Source organism: Fringilla coelebs, assembly GCF_963513975.1.
Source record: "Fringilla coelebs genome assembly, chromosome: 1".
In the NCBI taxonomy this organism is placed as follows: domain Eukaryota; kingdom Metazoa; phylum Chordata; class Aves; order Passeriformes; family Fringillidae; genus Fringilla; species Fringilla coelebs.
In genome coordinates this window covers 35,487,213-35,505,868 of record NC_140028.1, presented here as the reverse complement: position 1 = coordinate 35,505,868, position 18,656 = coordinate 35,487,213, and the positions used below count along the sequence as shown (strand labels likewise).

The following is an 18,656-nucleotide window of genomic DNA, read 5'->3' as shown; positions in this document are numbered from 1 at the left end:
ACTTTGTTTACTGGATTTTGTGGGTATTGTTAATTCTTTTGTTTCTTTCATTGAAATCTTCTTTCCAGCTATTTCATTATAAATAGCAGACAAATACTCTTCAGGAAGATCTTTACTGTCATTGATACCTCTATTCATTTTAATATACTGTTCTTTTGTCATTTTATTCTTAACCTGAAATGCAGAAAGTAGCTGTAATTATCAACAAATGAGGCAAGCTTATCATTTACAATGTTCCCTATAAAAATGCCCAGCCCACAAGAGGTTACCATCAAGGATAAACCTGCTGATTCAGAAGACATTTTAAAGTACTCAACACATCCAAGATTACACCTTCAAATCTACAATATACCACAAAGCCATGAGGACATTCCAACACTCAAACATTTGGTAGGATCCACAGATCAAATGCATGTCAAATTAGATGCACATTAAAAAAAAAGAAAGAAAGAAAAAGCTTTTTCTTGTCATACAGACCAAACTATCTATGCAGAAAGCTATCTCACAGAAAGGCCTAACCAAAAAAACTTCAAAACCTCAACACCCATAGAACATAATAGTGTTACTTAAAAGATGCACTAATGTACACTAGCTTACTTATTACACACATACTGATGTTAAATTTGACATCAAGCTTTAACAACTACATTGTCACAAAGCCTGAAAGTTACATGCCTATGAATTACACAGATACTTATTCCAGCAACATACCTGTGGACTGTGAAGATCTGTTGTCAACATGATAATTGAGTAAGCTAAAACATAGGCAGTATCTGCACTAGCAAAAAGAGTTTGCCTGAAGGCAAAAAGGAGAGAAAGAATAGCAAATTTAATTTATTAGGATTTTTTTACTAATTACTCAGCTTTCCAAAGTTCTGAAGAAGAAGTGTATCTTACCCTTGGTTACACTCTAAATATCTAGCAGCAAATTTCTCCATTAAGCGATCAATTTTTTGAGCTTCTCCGGGTAGACGAAATCCTTCTAGAAACATGCGCAGAGCCGAAACGAAATCCTTTCCCGAAAAGTCATGTTGGTCTACATATGCATACATGACTTCTTTGTTAAATTTATCATTGTCTCCCAGGAACTCCCCAACCTGAGTCTAAAATAAGAGTAGAAAAAACAAACTAGTGCATTTGTATTTGAAAAATAAATAGCAACAGTCAAATGTCCTACAAAAAGAGGTGTGTATTGCGGTTAACTAGACATATTCCTGCTTCTCCTCTATTGTCTGAAGTAAAGTATTTTGGCCATATATTCATTCCATCACAATGCTTTTACATGCTCATATGTATCTGCCTGCATTCTTCCTTCTCTGCTTTTACTCACACGCCATTTGTTTGTTAGATGAATTTCACGTGTACAAGTCAAAGTTAGTATTACTAATGATTGTACTCTGCTGTAATGATGTTTGTAGTTAAGAAACTTATTACAGGAATGAAAAGCTCACTAAACTCAACTTTTTTTCCCTACAGTACTGATCTCAAACAGATGCAAGGGATGCTCAATTAAAAATAGCTGGTACTCAAAATACATCTGAGTTGGTCACTGTCAACACAACACAGTACGATGAAAAAGAGCATGCATTGAGATAAAGATGCCTGAATATGTAAACTGAGGTTAAACAAATGTTTTAATGTCTGATTCTAAGCATTAATACTGAAATTTGTAAATTCAGCCACAGTTGCAAACATGGGCACCAATGAGTGAGGCCTTTATGCACAATGGTGAAAACTGCTGTTTCAGAAAGTTAGGTTTCTCATGACAATATTAACATGAGATATTCCCACCCATATTGCAGGACCCTTCCAAGTCCAGCAAGAGCTGCTAGCTGTAAATAAAATCAAAGAGCTAATCTCAATTAACTAACTTTCCTCTGGGGGCAGAAAAAAGAGCTTTTAATGTTGCAGCACCACATTATTATTTTCACCATCTCTGAAGGACAGATAATTCTGGCAGTTCCTTACTAAAGTACATAGGATTTACTAAGTTGCTTCAAGCTATACTAGCAACTAAGTACAAGTTTTGAGTCAGCTCAAGTAGGTCAGTCTCTTGCTTTACAGGACGCTGAACCACAGGATACATAGAGCACAGCTCTACTGCACCCTCCAACTCAAATTCCTTGAGCTTACAAATTTTAGAAGAGAGAGAGAGGTTTCCTTTTCTTCATTCCACAATCATGTAATACACATTCTGAACACTATCAGCTGATTTGCAATTAGTATAAACACATCAGCATGAGTACAGACAACCATCAGGAAAACAGTTTCCTTACTGAATCTAATCTTTCCTCTTGATGCAAGAACTGAGCAATATCTTCAGGGGTAGTGCCAAGCATTCCTTGTTCTTGCAGGTACTGAATCCCCCTCTTTGGTTTCTTGTTGAATCTGTACAACGAAGGGCAAGATGAAATGAGAGTTAATCCTTAACCCATGCAAAAAGCTGTACCAGCCTAAGTAAAGAAATTCAAAAATTTCAGATAAGATGCTGAAAAATCTACATATTAAGTATTTTTCCTTTATCAAACTGCACATTAGATAGGAATGAGCCATTTCCATTTACTCTGGCACTCATGAAGAAAAAAAATATTCTACAAAGACAGCAAAGCCTTGAAAAGAATAATTATGCTGTTGATTTTTATCCTAATCTGTATGAAACAATCAACAAATCCATTAGTTGCCTGTAAAAATGAAAACATACAAAACACAGAACCAGGAAACTGAAAGAAAATGAAGCCCTGAAGGACTAAGGCATATTCATGCAGGGTCCCAGAACTGCACGACAGGAAACTTTCATTTTTGCATAAAACTGACCTCACTGAGGAGATTAAGGTGATGAAGATAAAATCACACGGAAGATTCACATCAGACTGCACTGAGAAATTACAGTATGCTCCAGTTCTAATTATGACAAGTTAATTAATCATAAGGACTCATCAGCATAAGCATATAGCAATTTTCACCAGTAACATGTACATTAAAACAGGTCACATTCAAATGATCACAAGTTCAATGTTCTTTTTATCCAAATATAAAAACCTTATTTTTAGACAAGCAGGTCTGGAAAAAAAAGAACAAACATTCAGAGTACTCATCTTCTAGCTGTGAGGAATTAGGTTAACACAAAACACTGTTGACAGGCTCCAAAGGGGACACCATTCAGCACTCTTTCACCAGAGGAAGTGCTGTTACATCCAGAGTTTTTTTCCTAACACAAGATGAGTATCTATGAGGAGAAGGAAGAAAAACCCAGGAATCTTCATAGCTCCAAAAGAATCCACCCTCCCATGGGTGATAAAAGGGCACTCACAAGTCAATTCCTTGTTCTATTATTTCCTTTTGCTGCTTTAGGACTTCAAACTGCTCTGGGTTGTCAGTGCCAGACATCTGTGTGCTGTAACTGCCAATTCCTGATGAAGCAGTAGAATCCAAAGAATTCAAGCTTCCATATCTGTTAATTGTCTCCGGGTGTTTGGTTTCACTGCTGTCCTGTTCTGTGGGTTTTTCTTGGCCTATAAGGTGGAAAGGGTTACATATATCCAAAACACATACAGTGAAAAGAAATAAAAATCACTTCAACATACCAAGGAGAATTCTGTCAATTCATCACATACTGAAATTTAAGTCTTAAATTAAATTATAATTTCAGAAATTATAGTTTAATTCTTAAATTAAACTATAAATTCACTTGGGGGAAAAAACCCCAACGCCTCAGAAAACCAACTTCAGCATTTTTATTTTATTTTCAAATCCAGTGACACTTTTAACCTGGAAAAAATATTCTAAGTTTTTGAAACACAGTGTCTGAAAGAATTTAGGCATGCCAAGGAGCTGGTGCTCTCAGTTCACAAAGACAGCCATGCTAACCACTCCTAGAAAGTTTACTAGCTCACCTAACAACTTTAAGTGCTTAATCTAAAAATTCTGGCAAAACCTTAGGTTGGATGAAAACAAGATTAAAACAAGTAATTATTTAGTTACTTTATGGCTTACAACATTCAAACTTCTACAGCTATATAACGTGTAAGTAAGTATTCAGTAAATAAGTAATTCTTAAAATAACCAGTAAATAAGTAAAAAATGCTTTCTCTCTATTCAGCTTGCTTTAGCAGTTATTTAATCAATATGAAATTACATATAAAGTAGGGGAGCTTCAAAGAACGTTTTGAGGCACTTTTAAAATCAGAAATACAGAGAATAACAGGATTTAGACATTTTTCAGTCCAGTAGCATTCTAGGAATTCATACAATTAGGAAAAGACAACCAAGACAACTTGTTTAAATGACACCAAACTTATCAATACTCCTACCAAAGGAAAAATAGTCTGGACATTAACAGCATCAGAATACTGGAAGAACACACTGAAGTCCTGTAGCACCTCTTACTAAAGGCAGAAGAAACACATCATATGTCTTACCAAGGGTTGTCTGGGAATTGGGATTTACATATTGATCCTTACTCCACTCCACCATGCATTTCAAGATTGATACTAAGCATTCCAATCCTTTTTTCCTCAAACTTAATTCCTAGAAAAGATTTCATAAACAATTAGTTAGTGGACTGGAGAGTTTAGTCTCAAGCTATCACGCCAAGAAACATGAAACTTCATAAAGTTTGGTACAAGTTTTACCTGAACATTGGACATGCCAAGTTCTTGGCTACCCCTTCCTTGAGCAATCTTTGATAAGTCATTAACCAGCCTTTCAAATATATTTGCTGCATTTAAGTCACAATCATAGTTCACGTAGATGTCCACCACACTCTGAGCATCTATAAATAAAGTGACACTGTCAACCTTGGAAAAACACTAGGTAATTTAATGAAAGGCAAATATAGTTTTATAGAAGCTATAGAAAACAACAGTCCTTCATACCTGCACATATCCTTGTCAGTGTTTGTATAACCATCCACTTATGATCAAATGAGCTAGTAGAAGTTTCCAAGATATATAGGAAAATTTCTTTGAAGAAAACCTAAAAAATATTCCAGGAAGAGGGAGAAAAAAAAATCTATTAAAAAACAGTTACTAACTTTGATGGTCAAAATTCCAACACAATTCTTAAAGCAGCACTTTAGAAGTACAGGAAATAATGAAAAGGCAAAAAAGGAGGAAAGGAAGAAACATAGCTTATGATTGACACATGCAAATTAGGAATTTGAATTATTTACTTATGTGCTTCTGCAGTGTTGCCCAGGTTTATTTTCTAAGCATTCAAAAGCAGAAGAATTTGGAATAATGTCAAATCCTGAAGGACAATTCAACCTAAGAAGAAGCCTAAACTGCTGTTAAGAGTTCCTTTGGGATTTTAAAAGAAGAGGTATTACCTCATGACAAAAATACTTTATCAACAAGATGATGACATTATGACACAAACATGACAAAGTTACGTATGCAGATTTGAAGTATTGGACATTCATTAGAAGGGAAACATCTTGACAAGAAAAATCGCTCTACAATATTAGATTATTACTGGAAGAAAGGTACTGGTCAGGCACAGCATGCAGCACCTCCATTAACAGGAAAGCTACTCTTCACTAGAATACAGGTAAGTTTGCCCTGAAAATATTTTAGTACAGGTGCTATTGTTTGGAACAGAAACTATTTTATACCCTATCAATTAGTTCCTCACCAGACTCATTAGCACCATAGGCTGACTAATTCAGCCAAGCTTGCTTAGCAGCTGAAGTAAAGCTTCTTCCCTGGGCAGCAACTGCTGTAACAGCACCTGAACTCAAAAGTGAACAGGACATTACATCACTGTTCTGTACTTCTGAGAGCTCAGCTCTTCACAGCCCCCTGTGGATCCAAATCCACAACACACAGTTTTACTAGACAACTGCTGAGAGTCTCAAGCCACTCAACTTCTCTAATAGCATCACACAAATACCCAAATATACCACTGCCATCATTTTAATATTGACTGTTCCTTCATAGCACAGATTTTTGACAGAGATTTTTATGCTATTAGCCAGGTAGAGAAAAACATAAGGCTGTCTCCACTTTAAATCATACATCTGGGGAAAAACAGCAACACTGATTTTTAGGCAACTTTGATGGTAAGCTATTTCTTCAAGCAAAATGTGCTAAAAATAGTTACATTTTACTGATCTCTTTAGAGAAATACAGGCACACAGCACAATGTCAGCTCTCTTAATAAAGAAAGTATCCCTAGGAAACCTAAGGAGTTCAACATGTAACAATTCCAAGACTTGCATGTGCTTAAACATACTTAAGTGTACTAGACTGATTTTAGCCACATTTTTATGCAATCAGAGAAAGACAAAAATTTAATACACGTCATGCTGTGAGTAACCTTCAGTTACACATTTGGTGTTTTCTGACTTTTTATTGAAAGACACTGATTTTATATTTCTCTGGAACAAGCAAAAGTATTTTTTGTCTGGTAGAAAATTTAAAAAAGAAGTCCCTGATGAAGCAGAGCAAAAGGTTTCAGAGACAGAAACTAAACCCAAATCTAAGCTAGAACTGAAAATAGCTGAAAGCACTGCATACTATCAAGGCACTTCAGATCTTTATGCCTCTGAGACCAAGCCAACTTCTTGCTTCTGGTGTCACCTTTGGAAAAGCATATCCTGGAATGAAGAACTCTTCAAAACCATAGTTATGATTTACATTTCAGCTACTTAAAAATGCTGTTTATCAGTATAAAATTATGGGAATTCGTATCACAGAGCTGAGACTTTGTTCTTAACATACTGGAAAAGTAAACCAGAAAATAGCTATTTATTATGTTTTGTCAACTGAAGTATGAGTTTTAAGGTATTCACAGTTAGGAAAGGGTGGTAATGGTAAGCACAGCTAAATGACACCCCAGCTCCTCTGATAGCTAGGATTTGATTTGCTGCAAATATATTCATTAACCCCTTCAGAATTACTGTTACAAGACAACTAAGGTACAACTCAAACTATTTTACTGTCAGAGGGCAGTGTTAGCTAAATACTTAAATCAACAGGCCACAGGAGGGTGACTTTCAACAGAATCTGAAACTTTTAAAACATGCCAGAAAATTCTTACACAGATGAAAAACGCAGCCTCAATCCCAAAATATATAGATTTTGCATATTGTAAATCAGAGCATATGGCTCTCCTTACAGCTTCAAGACACAAACTGCATGTGAAGTTATCTACATTTCTACCCACAGCTTCAGAATAACCTTTAGGATCAGTAGCTGAAAGAAGAATTCTTAGCTCACAATCAGGAAAAAGAAAGAAGTTTCTAGAAACTGCTGTACCCTGTAACTTTGTAATAAATGGGTACTTCAGCAGCATCAAGGTTTTTGGGTTTGCTATTCACAAGGAGGAAATGTAGCCCTGGTATGTGGTGATGGTCCTTAGCATACTCTAGAACCTGCTACATTAGTGCAGGGCATCCTATATCCAGTTTGCCTTGTAGGTCTTCATTTTCTATTAGGAATTTGTGAAAGGCTGGCAGTGATGGAAACTTCTCAAATTTCTGTCAGGGAAGCCGACTGCAATGTGTTCACCACCTACATGCTGACTTGTAAGCTCTCTAACACAGCAAGTCCAACACTTTCTGGGAGGCAGGCTGTGGGACTGAGAACGGCTCCACCCAGTCTGTCTGATGTGCCAAACCCTGCACACACACAACAGTCTTGCTGAGCACACAGTTGGCCTTGAAGCTTTTCAAAATGTATCATATTTTCCAAGTACATTCAATCTTTTATTTCCAGTCTATGCTCAACCATACACTGTAAATCTTACTGGTTTTCCCCCACAGAAGTACCAAAATAACCTGGAAAGTGATCAAAACACAATAATTTTCTGACATAATAATTTTACTGTTAAAATGAGGTTCTTCCTCCCAAGCTGCCATAACACATCAACTTATCCAATGACATTCACAGATGAAGTGAGTTCCATGAATTCAAGGTCCTTGTAACGGCAAGATTGACCAACATTTCTAAGCATCTCTTCACATACTTAAGCTCCACATGGATGGGGCAATCTGTCAGCTTCAATATTCACACATGAATCCCCAAACAAAAATTACTAAAATAAACAGCAGGGACACACTGCACACAGTACTACTTTATTCACCACAGAATTAAGATCTTTAACACATGTGACACCACAAGAGGATACCCATGTCGTTGAACAGAGTTGTTCTGAGAAGCTGCTTGTACCTTATGCACAAAGAGCTGATCTCAAGAACAAACCCTCCACATATAGAATTACAGAATATTCCAAGCTGGATGGGATCTGCAAGAATCATTGAGTCCAACTCTTAAGTGAATGGCCCATACAGGGATACATCTCCCTTTTCCCTATGACTTAGAACAGACCCACTGAAAATTCACAATGCCTGCCAGAACTCAGAGAATTTATTGCAAAGAATATGGACTTACATCCATTTATAGTCCAAGGAGTTAAATTGTGTGCACACCTTTAGAGGAAATGAGATCTTATTCAGGACATATATTGACAGAGGCCCTGATAAGCAAAGGGAAGTGGCTACAATAATGGAATAGCTGGGACTTCCCCAGAGAAAGAAATCTGTTCAAGGGATCTCAAAGAAAATCCACAATGTTTTTCAAGACATTAGTTTGTACTCTAAAGATCTTTTCCAAAAACCATATATTACACAGTCTTTCCCTGAGTGTGTTCATTTTCTTAATTTATAATATGCAGAGCTGGGTTAAGCTTTCTTAATCACAATATTGAACATTGGTTGAACTTAGCCACAAACCTACTCAATTCTGAGTTTCAGCAACACTCTGCAATAGTACCATGCCACACCCAACAGAAAACTTCAAAATAAGGAAAATCTGGCAAGTCTTACACAAAAGCTGTGAGTCACAAAGGAAAACAAATTTATTTAAGCAACACCAAGTTACACAAATATAAACATATGTTCACTTAACACCTCCCACACATTTAATTATAAATTAATGTAACATACCTCAATCTGCATCTTCAGATGAGTCTTAAAGTTTGACAGGAGGGTAAGAAATATGGAAAGTGAAAGTTCAAAAACTTCTGGAACTGATGAGACTCCATTTTTTGACAGTGCAACACAGAGGTACTGCTTTATAGCATTAATGAACATCTCATTTGTCCTGAAGACTGGTCCTGCATTTTGCAGAATGGACAGAAGCAACTGCAATGAAAGAATCTTTGATCGCAGTTCATGAGATCTAGAACAAAACAACACAGCACATCAGCCCAGTGTAAGCCAAAAAAGTAAAAAAACCATTCTCTTGAAAAGTCAGTACAAACCACAATGATTTTGCAAGTGGAATGTTAATGAGAGAAACTCAAATTTGACACAACCAGTTGCAGAAAGGGTCATAAAAAGCTGTTGGGTCTTTTTTTCTTAAATTGTTCATTTTTCAACCAAAAATGCAGGCAAGACCTTTTCCAGAAAAGGAAAAATTACTGTTGAACCACTCTCTCTTCTGCACCACAGAACAGCAGGACTAGAGGCAATGCAGCCCTTTTAGCCAGAGGATGAAGGACCATTCTTTCCTGTTAACAGAGCTTTGGAAGATCCCATCTAAATTCCAGCCCATCTACCAAACCTTGTAGTAAAAGGTGGAAATTCCTTCTCCTCCTCTATTTCCACCAGCATGGAAAGACAGCTGAAGGACTATAAACACAACACTTCCTGCCAACACTGAAATCTTTTTCCTCAAATACAGCACTTACCAGTCACTGGGCCCATTCCACTCTGAGAGCAGGTGAGACACAAAACGTGCCTATCTGAAGCATGGCAATCACCAAGTCAGGCAAGGGCAGTGTTGCCAAGTGCTCCACAGTAACATTCTTAAAAACTCATGTAAACTAGAATTCCTGTCAGAAACAGGGCTACTATTTCTGCTCTACAAACCCCAGAACAACAAACACAACAAAACAGCCAAAACTTCCTGAAACCACACAAAAAAAAGCATAAAGGAAATCTGCACCTATTAAAATCCAATGCAATAAATAACATTCCAGGTGAAACCATTCTCTCCTGAGACTCCTAATGCTCCTTCCCACTCCTGATAATTTCAAAAAAAGGCTGTATCTCTTCTGAAGAGTGGGTGTAGACACAACTGGCTTTCCCAACAGGACAGTCCCCAGCTGTCATTAAACAGCTATCCCTGACAGAGGACTGTTACGAAACATAGGGGACAATGACAGGAAATTTTTCATCCAGTACAGGCCAGACACAGTAAGGAGTACTTCAAGTCAATCTGTGACACACAGAGTAGCTGGACATTTGCTATATATTGCAAATATAAAAGCTTAATTAAAAAAAAAGTAATTCCAGTCTAGCTAAAACAAAAAATGCTAATTAATATCAAGTATGTTGCAAATAAATAAACTCAATGATTTCTGCCCAACAAAGTCGGATAGGGAAATCAATCTGCAAACATTTCAAACTCAAAATACAATTCCAACAGCAGACTTTTCTTCTGAAGATGCTTTTGAGAAGAAAACAGCCAGTCAAATTGAGTGAGGAACTTGTCCCTCATATTTCTCCTAATGGACTACAGGTCTAATGGACCACTGCTCTCACTCTCTCTGTAAGAGTTCTTCAAGAAACACTTGATGCTGGCACTGCATGGACACTGACATAACAATCTATTTTGATGCGAAAGACTTGGTTTTGTATCAGATGGCACCAGATGTGCAGATAGCACTTGACCAGATTATACTTTGCTATGGAAGATAAGAATTTAAATATGAGGAGAATTTCAGTCATAAATAAAATATTAAATATCGCCTCCCTCCAGCAAGTGCCAGCTCCCACCTGAAATCTTGGATATGCTGATCTTAACAATTCTGTACGATATGTAAAGCCCACTTAACCTAGAACAGGCTTAAGGTAAAATCAAAAACCAGCAAGCAAATCTTTGAGCTGTGTTTCACCCCCATCTTATTTTATTCCAGAAAAAAAGGAAACAAAGACATTAACCAGGTTCCCAGAAAGCAAAATGCTGATCTTAAGTCCCAGACTTGTGATTTTAAGCTAAAGCTTCAAGTTCAGTTACCTAAAATCTAAAAATATCTACATTACAGACTTCATAACAAATTTCATTGAAAGTAAGATTTTTAAAGAGGCAGATAAGACTCTTGAAATGCCACAGGTATCCTACGCCTCCTCTTCCAATTACAGCATGTTTATAATAGTTCAAAAAGCCATCAATGCCTCAGAACCATTGCTGAATTCTAGGCACTTATCCAAATATGGGATTTCTTCAAATGTATTTGCAGTGAATTTTGGTTGCCCTAAATGCCTTTTTCTCCAATTTGTTTTTGTAGGAAGAGCTTCACCAGTTTTAATATGAATGTCAAGGACTTCATGGATTGAGATGAGATTCCCCAAGTGCCTCAACAGCTATTACTGCTCTTGCAAGGGGATTTAATCCACTAAAACCTTTAATAAATGGACAGCTTTAGTCTCAGACTACTAACAAAAACCAAGGATTTTCAAGGCATTTCCTGGAAGACAATTCTCAGCAATAGTGAGGAAAAACCCTCATGCCTCAGTCTTCATTCTCTGATGTCCTTACTTTCCAAAGTACATTGCCAGATAATTTAAAAAACTTCCTAGATTAAATCTTCAACCCCCTTTTGACTACATCATATCTTTTCAAGTTATTAAATCCACATCACATATCACTGATGTAACTAAACTGTCTTAAAGTTACCTGCTTTAAAAGCTAGACTCGGAACAGTGAAGCTGATTTTATTTTGAAGAATACCAGGCCTTTCACTTCATTTGAAATCATACTACAGTTTCAATTTGATCTCTTAACACACTCCTTAGAACAAAAAAGCACTCCTCTTGAAAATTATTAGCAATTGTTCCTAATGTGCAAATCAAATGTATATAAATTATATGCATATAAATGCAAGATCAGAAAGCAAACCATTCTGCTGACACTGAAATTTTACTGGCACCCATCTATAGAGGAGAGACTATATTTGCTTTACAACCAACAGTTCTATAAATGAAACTGAAGACATGGTATCTTCAGTCAGAAGAAATAGCCAAATAAAATCTTTGTCATCAAACATTTGTGTTTTGATTGAGTAGGCTGAGAGAAGTGTCGAATCTGAACAAAAGAATGAAATACTTCATCATGAATTTATCATAACCAATTATCAGCTCCAGGTGAGGAGTTTATATTAAGTAGAGCTGAGGATGTGTACTAGATACACCAATGTGCTAATGTAGAGTTAATTTCAGCTAATGTAGAGTTAATTCTTTTCCCAGTGGCCAGCACAGAGCTATGTTTTGGATGGAGAGCAATATGCAAGAGATAAAAGAAATTATGGGGCACTACCAGCAATGTTTACAAACCTAGAAGGTACCTAAAGGAGAATAATGTGAACAAGACCAAAAATACCTGATAATCTTCCATACAAACTCTTTTCAAATGCATTATAAACAGCAGCTAGGAAGAACAGGTTGTACTTTTAAGTGTTAAGTAACTTCTGAACAGGAATAAAAAAAATGTATTAAAACATAAAAGTACCTTTCCAAAGTTTCTATATTCTTTTCACCATACTGTTAGTTTCTCATTAAAAGGACTCACAAAAATATTTCTATAATTTATTTTTATTGTTAGATTCACTAGGAAAACTTTAAAATTCTACTTACTTTGGATCTGGTGGTCCATCTGATAGGGGCTTCATGGAGAGTTTACACAGTGACCTGAATACAAGGAAGGCATCCTTTTGTAAAATGTGGGAAAACTTAGCACCAGGGGTAGGTCCTGAAGAATTTCCAGATTCCTAAGGAAGTTAACATATTTCAGTATTCCATTTGGCATTAGCAGGGTCTGTAGGGAAATCCCCACCTCCGAGCAATAAAAAGTTAATATATTATACAAATATAACCAACTCACTTTAGCTTTATGCTCTCAAGATTAAAAAAAAAAAAATCTGTAGTCCAGCTGAAATGAAAGTCACTGCTAAAAATGGCGTACTCAGTAAGAAGTCAGAATTAATTAAAAAGTGTCATGAAATTAGGTAGGTCAAGTTTAAGTAGGGTAATTTGCAGGGAATTGCTGCCAGGCACTTTCAGTAGATAACTAGTTTAAAAAGACCCAAACACCAGACATTTTAATAGAGCATGAATAGTTACCTATCTCCTACCAGATACATTGGTTAAAATGTCTATGATACAGTAAACACCCCTATTACTAATTTCTTGCAATTCTGTATTATTGTTCCATGCATAAGCAACATGTTTAACGGTAAGTCTTCTATTTGTATGGCCCACATGACTGTAACTTTTTGAACTTAAAATTATTATTCTCAAACCTAATTACTCAGTACACTCTGACAGCAAATATTCTTGGTCAGCTGACAAGTGTACACGTCTCATACAAGAGAGGGAGTATATTTTCACATTTATTTTGCTAATGAAAATCAAATCCTCTCAGACATACAACTCTTGATCTGAAATCACTGCATTAAGATCATGCCATCAGCCTGAAATTTCTATTTCTTGTTTGAAAAGAGCACACTAAAATTACACAGGCATGTGCATAATGTGCTATATGTTTCACTATGTCTATTGAATACTAGTTTTACAGTTTCTCAGAAGCACTTCATGAAACAGGAAACTGAGTTCTCTTAACAGTAACTTCATGGGACAACTAAAAACATGCTGGGACAAAAAAGACATCACATGCAAAAATTATTCATAAAAATTTCATTTAAGTAGTGCATTGAAGTAGAGTAACATGACTTCTTGAAATTCATCTTAGTAACCTATTTTATAGAATTATACTAATCACTCTGCACAAGTATTGGGCAGCATTTAAAACATAATACCTTTTTTAGTATTTCCCAATTATAACTGCTTGTACCTGAGTATCATTGGAAGAGACAGATAATCTGTCATCGGGTAAAGATGGTGTATAAGCAACAGAAATTGGAGTCCCTGGAATTCCATTTGCCTGAATGTTTTCACTGTCACTGCCATCCTCTAATGATACAGTTGTGCCATCACCACCGGCAGTCCCTTCCACATCTATCAGAAAAGATGCAAAAATAATTAATGAACATTATATGAGATTAAAAATAGCTTTTAAAACATTTCAATACTAAGAAAATCATAAGGAGGGGCTTAAGACAGAATTTACATGGCACTGCAGAACTATAAAAATTGCAAATATTCTTAATTCCCAATAATAAAAATTACAGTAAGAAATTTAATTATAACTTAACTTGTCAGGGTCACCACTCTACCAAGTTTCCAAGAAGTATTGGTATGGGACATCACTCACTAGTCTGATAAACAATTAACAGTAAACTGAAAAATATGGTGAGATACTGCTATTACAGAAAGGGACCCATTTCTGAAGAGTGTTCATATAGAAATAAAATAAAATAAGTAAGAAAACAAAACCAAAAAACCACCAAGAATTTGTATTTTAAAAGAACATTAGTCTCCAATATAGAGTGTAAATCAACGTATGAAATCCTGTCCATTTTACTGTTACATAATGCACTGCTAAAGTCTGATGGCACAATTGTCTTCTTTAGCATGTAAGTCATATTTAAATGATGATAAATTTTAGTTAAATATCTGAAAGTGGTAAAATAATTCTTAAGGCCAAGAACCAGACCACAGTTGCTACAGACTAGACAAGATATTAATACAATACCTCCAACTACTATGTTCACCATTTCCTGCACAATACTTTCTACAATTTCTTGTGCCTTCTCTTCACACTCATTGCTTTCACCATCATAAGTTCCTCCATCAGCTTTAGAAAGATCTTTATAAAGAAAAACAAACACAAACAAGTATTAATGTGAAACTCTGAAATTAAGAAGGCACTTTGCTTGCACTTAATATTTCAGAATAAATGTTTGGATGCTTCAAGAATAGCTATTTGCAGAATGCAAGAACTCCAGTGGCTAATCTGTAAATGATCTACAGACCTGTGCCAACAAAACACATCAATTTTGCATCTTCATATACATTAAAACATGGAAAACTTCAGGGTTTTGAGATGCTGTTCTCGAAAACTTTCACAATATTACACAGATTCAAAAAGGAATTTTAGATACAGACTCCTACAGAGTGCAGGACTTAAGTGTGCTCTTTAAGGACAGTGCTAACAAGGACAAATGGGCATTTTGCTGTACTCAGCTACTTGAAAACTTATGTCTTACTCCAGATTTGGGATATATAAAAAAAGACAATCCTTAAGCCTTTCTTTTTACAGACCTTTCCCCTCCCTCCATGAAACAGAAATACACACTGATTACTTTCTGCTGCTGTGGCTTGGTCAGCTTCAGTCTGTTCATTTTCTGCACTAGAAATGTCAGATCCATTTTCTGCCTCAATATCTTCTTGAAGGTTCTTGTCCACATCGTTTGCGCTGTGGTCAAGCTCTCTCTCATGGTCTTTGGACAGCTGATCAGCCTGTGCTGGAATATGTCTCAACTGAGGTGATTCAGGCTCATGATGGCTTACTGGAGACTGCTGGAGATGGTGTTGCTGTCTGTGTCTTTCCTTTTCCATCAGTTTGGCTTCCTGAAGCTACAAAAGCATTGCAAACACAGAAGAAGTTCACTATCAAAATAAAACAATAAGATATATGCATTATTTTATAAAGATGACATCTCTACTTTCTCTGCTTACACAGTAACAGTTAAAGAAAATGCATCTTTATTTAATTATAAATAACTTCAGTATCATGGGATAATCCATTTAAAGAGGGCTGCTTCCCAACTGTGCGTGTAGTTCATACCTTCACTACCAAAAAAGGGATGACCACACTAAATAAACCATAGAGCCAAGAGTTGTCTGCCTGCCCTATTAGGAAGTACAGGGAGTAGATGTGACAATAAACAAGGTGTGTTTGGAAAAACATCAAGGCAAACTCTTTTTTGTGGTCCCTTGTTATGGAATCCCCGGAAAGGGAATAATTTCTGTGACTTCTGTAAACCACCCCCACCCCCAAACTCTGTATTTTCCACATACTTCAGAGTGCAAAACACAAGAAGAAAAGTATCAGATACCAGATTCTTTTTTTCCCTGAAGTACCCAAGTTAGAAAAGCCAAAAAGCCTTAATAACGATGAAACAAATGTCTCAAGCTGTTCTGCTTTCAAGAGGTAGTTTCTAAATAAAGATACTGAGATACTCACTGCTTGATTTTCCATACGTGCAAAAATAACATTCAGCATTTGTGTTAGAGTGGCCTTGGCTGTAGTTTGATTGATAAGATTTTTGCTTGCTAGGTAGATATTGTAACATGTTCTTACAGCCTGTAGTACTGTTCCTTCGTGGATTTCTATGTGTTGAGATGTTACTGCAGTGAGCAAAGCCTAAATAAACACACATATATACATTTACCAGTCAAAACATTTATCAGTCAAAAAGTTTGCAAATTAATAAATACCAAAACTGGACTACTTCTAAAATATATCTAAATAATTATTTTGAACTGCAATTTAATTATGTTTTCTCACATATTCTTGTAGCCATATTGGAACATCATACCAGTTATATTAAACTGAATTTTTTTCATCAACATATCAACAAAGAATTACATGTTTCATAGCATATAACAGGAAGAAGCAACCAAAGGAACCATCAGAGAGGTAGCTAATAGAAGTCATCCTCAAATTTTCTAGACACAAAATAGGAACAGACTACCTGTTAAAGTCTGGAAGGGAGGCCAAAGGGTCCAAAAGTTGTTTTGGAAATAAATGTAAATGTGATGAACAAAAACTGAGTATGAGGTTAGACAGCTATACTCAGACAACTGCCCTTCATAACAGCTCTTTTTGGTAGATATCAGAAAATTGTGTTCGCCCCTCTGCAGAAATTTGCTTATTTCTTCCTGATCCTGGTAATATCTGCCTCTCTTTAATAAAATAAAAGCGCATAAGCCTGTGGAAGATCAGATAACACAGAAGTAAGGAGCAAATTAACTTTATGTGAGGCAGAGGCAGGCTGGATTAAAGAGTAGAAATAGAGGCAGATAAAACCTGAGGACAGGGTTTGAAAACATTGTCAGAGATGGTGTATAGGAGAGTGGAAAGAAAGGGGGAGAGCCTGGTTTGCAACAGTTTGTATTCGTCACTGTAATCCAGTAGAAGGAATGAGGGAGTTTTGAGCATTAAAAACTTTGACAGTTACCATTTAATGGGATGTTTCGGGTAAGAAAGAAAGAACTGGAAGCACCGGAAAGCTCCTATTTTTTAAAACTTGTCACAGTTAAAAACCAAAAGTTATTTCAGGTGTTGGATAATTTACTTGTCAAACCACACGTCGCATCTCTTACTGACATTGTCAGAACTTCTATACACACAAGGCATCAAGAAGTGCACAAATAGTATCAATCTCTCACTCAAACCCCCTAAAAAGTAAAATCAGTCACTCTTGAAAACCAGCTGAACAGCTATTTTTTCCAAACCACTACCGTCTGGACCCAACATAGTATATATTTAGATTAGTTAATATTTCTTTCCCTCAGTTACAAATTACACCTGATACATGTACACACACATACTTAATAATACACCAGTTTAAGAACCATCTACAGCTTTCCACTTGGAATACAAGGTCTCTTGCAGCCTAGCACTCAGGACAGTAATGAAAGGTGCAGGGGGTTCCAATCTCCATCTCTGTTTCTGGTGATGTCATTCATAAAGCGAATATCATCTTTGTGTCATCTTCTGTCTCCTTCTTATATTTGGATGAGTAAGAAGCTGATATTTGAAAATTCAATTTGAACTTCCATCTCAGTTCAGTGAAATCTTATGATGTTTTTTCACCCAACTTTTAATAATAGAAAGTAGAGCCAGCTAGTAGAGAAAGGTGACAAGGCTACAGATAGATTATGTGCTCTTTTGTTTTAATTGGCTTAACAGCTTGAATTTCCTGAGTTTTTTTCAGTATGCTTGTTATGAGTAGCAGAGACTGGCTCTTTTCACACCACCTGATTAGAGGTGTGGAAGCAAAGAAATGCTTCAAAAACACACTGAGACATACCTCCTTAATATATTAATCCAAATTCACTGAATAATATTTTCTGTGCAACCCGAGGAATCAGTGTTTCTACAGGGCATCTCCCTGCAGATATCAAACTATACAAGGGTTTACAGAGCTCTTGATAGTCACTTATTTGGGTTTCTTTCCTTCCCAGGACCTAGATACGAATCCTAATGACTACCACACACATTTGCAAACTGATAAGCATTTTTAGCTTTGATCTTTTGCTAATATCTTCCATCTTCCTTACAATTTAGAGTAATCCTCAGGCTATTAGTTATTCTAATTTCACATCTCAGTGCCATTCCTCTTCTGCTAGTATGCCAATCCAGTAGAAATATGAGAACGGAAGACAGAAAGAATCTTACAATTACTTTCTAAACATCCTTCCCTCTTAACAGTTTCCATTTAGGGCTCAATTTGATGATATGTCCTAGACAACATCACCTGATTCTCTATCATAGAAGAGGATATCATTATCACAATGGCATGACAGCTAACCCTGAGAAACCACACGTTATGAGCAGGAGTGACAGTCCTGTCCTCTGAAACCCTTGTGAACTCACATGTTAGAACTCACTTCCTTTCTCATTTTAGTACTTTTCTTCATGTTACTCCCCTTTACTCTGTGACCAAACAACCATTATGTCCAGCAC

General features: G+C 36.3%; 1 protein-coding gene across 2 annotated transcripts in view; it reads right to left on the bottom strand.

The window, feature by feature from the left end:
• The window catches only part of ARFGEF1 (ARF guanine nucleotide exchange factor 1), an 85,550-nt gene that overhangs the window by 30,296 nt on the left and 36,598 nt on the right, over positions 1–18,656 (bottom strand). For both annotated transcript variants that reach the window (XM_084203832.1, XM_084203831.1), the window contains exons 5-18: positions 16,149–16,328; positions 15,265–15,538; positions 14,655–14,768; positions 13,854–14,017; positions 12,638–12,771; positions 8,945–9,179; positions 4,875–4,974; positions 4,632–4,771; positions 4,419–4,527; positions 3,311–3,512; positions 2,277–2,388; positions 898–1,103; positions 712–796; positions 3–174 (exon numbers count right to left, since the gene is read on the bottom strand). In XM_084203832.1, the coding sequence (XP_084059958.1) occupies positions 3–174; positions 712–796; positions 898–1,103; positions 2,277–2,388; positions 3,311–3,512; positions 4,419–4,527; positions 4,632–4,771; positions 4,875–4,974; positions 8,945–9,179; positions 12,638–12,771; positions 13,854–14,017; positions 14,655–14,768; positions 15,265–15,538; positions 16,149–16,328 (2,227 nt within the window). The remainder of the gene's footprint in view (positions 1–2; positions 175–711; positions 797–897; positions 1,104–2,276; positions 2,389–3,310; positions 3,513–4,418; positions 4,528–4,631; positions 4,772–4,874; positions 4,975–8,944; positions 9,180–12,637; positions 12,772–13,853; positions 14,018–14,654; positions 14,769–15,264; positions 15,539–16,148; positions 16,329–18,656) is intronic.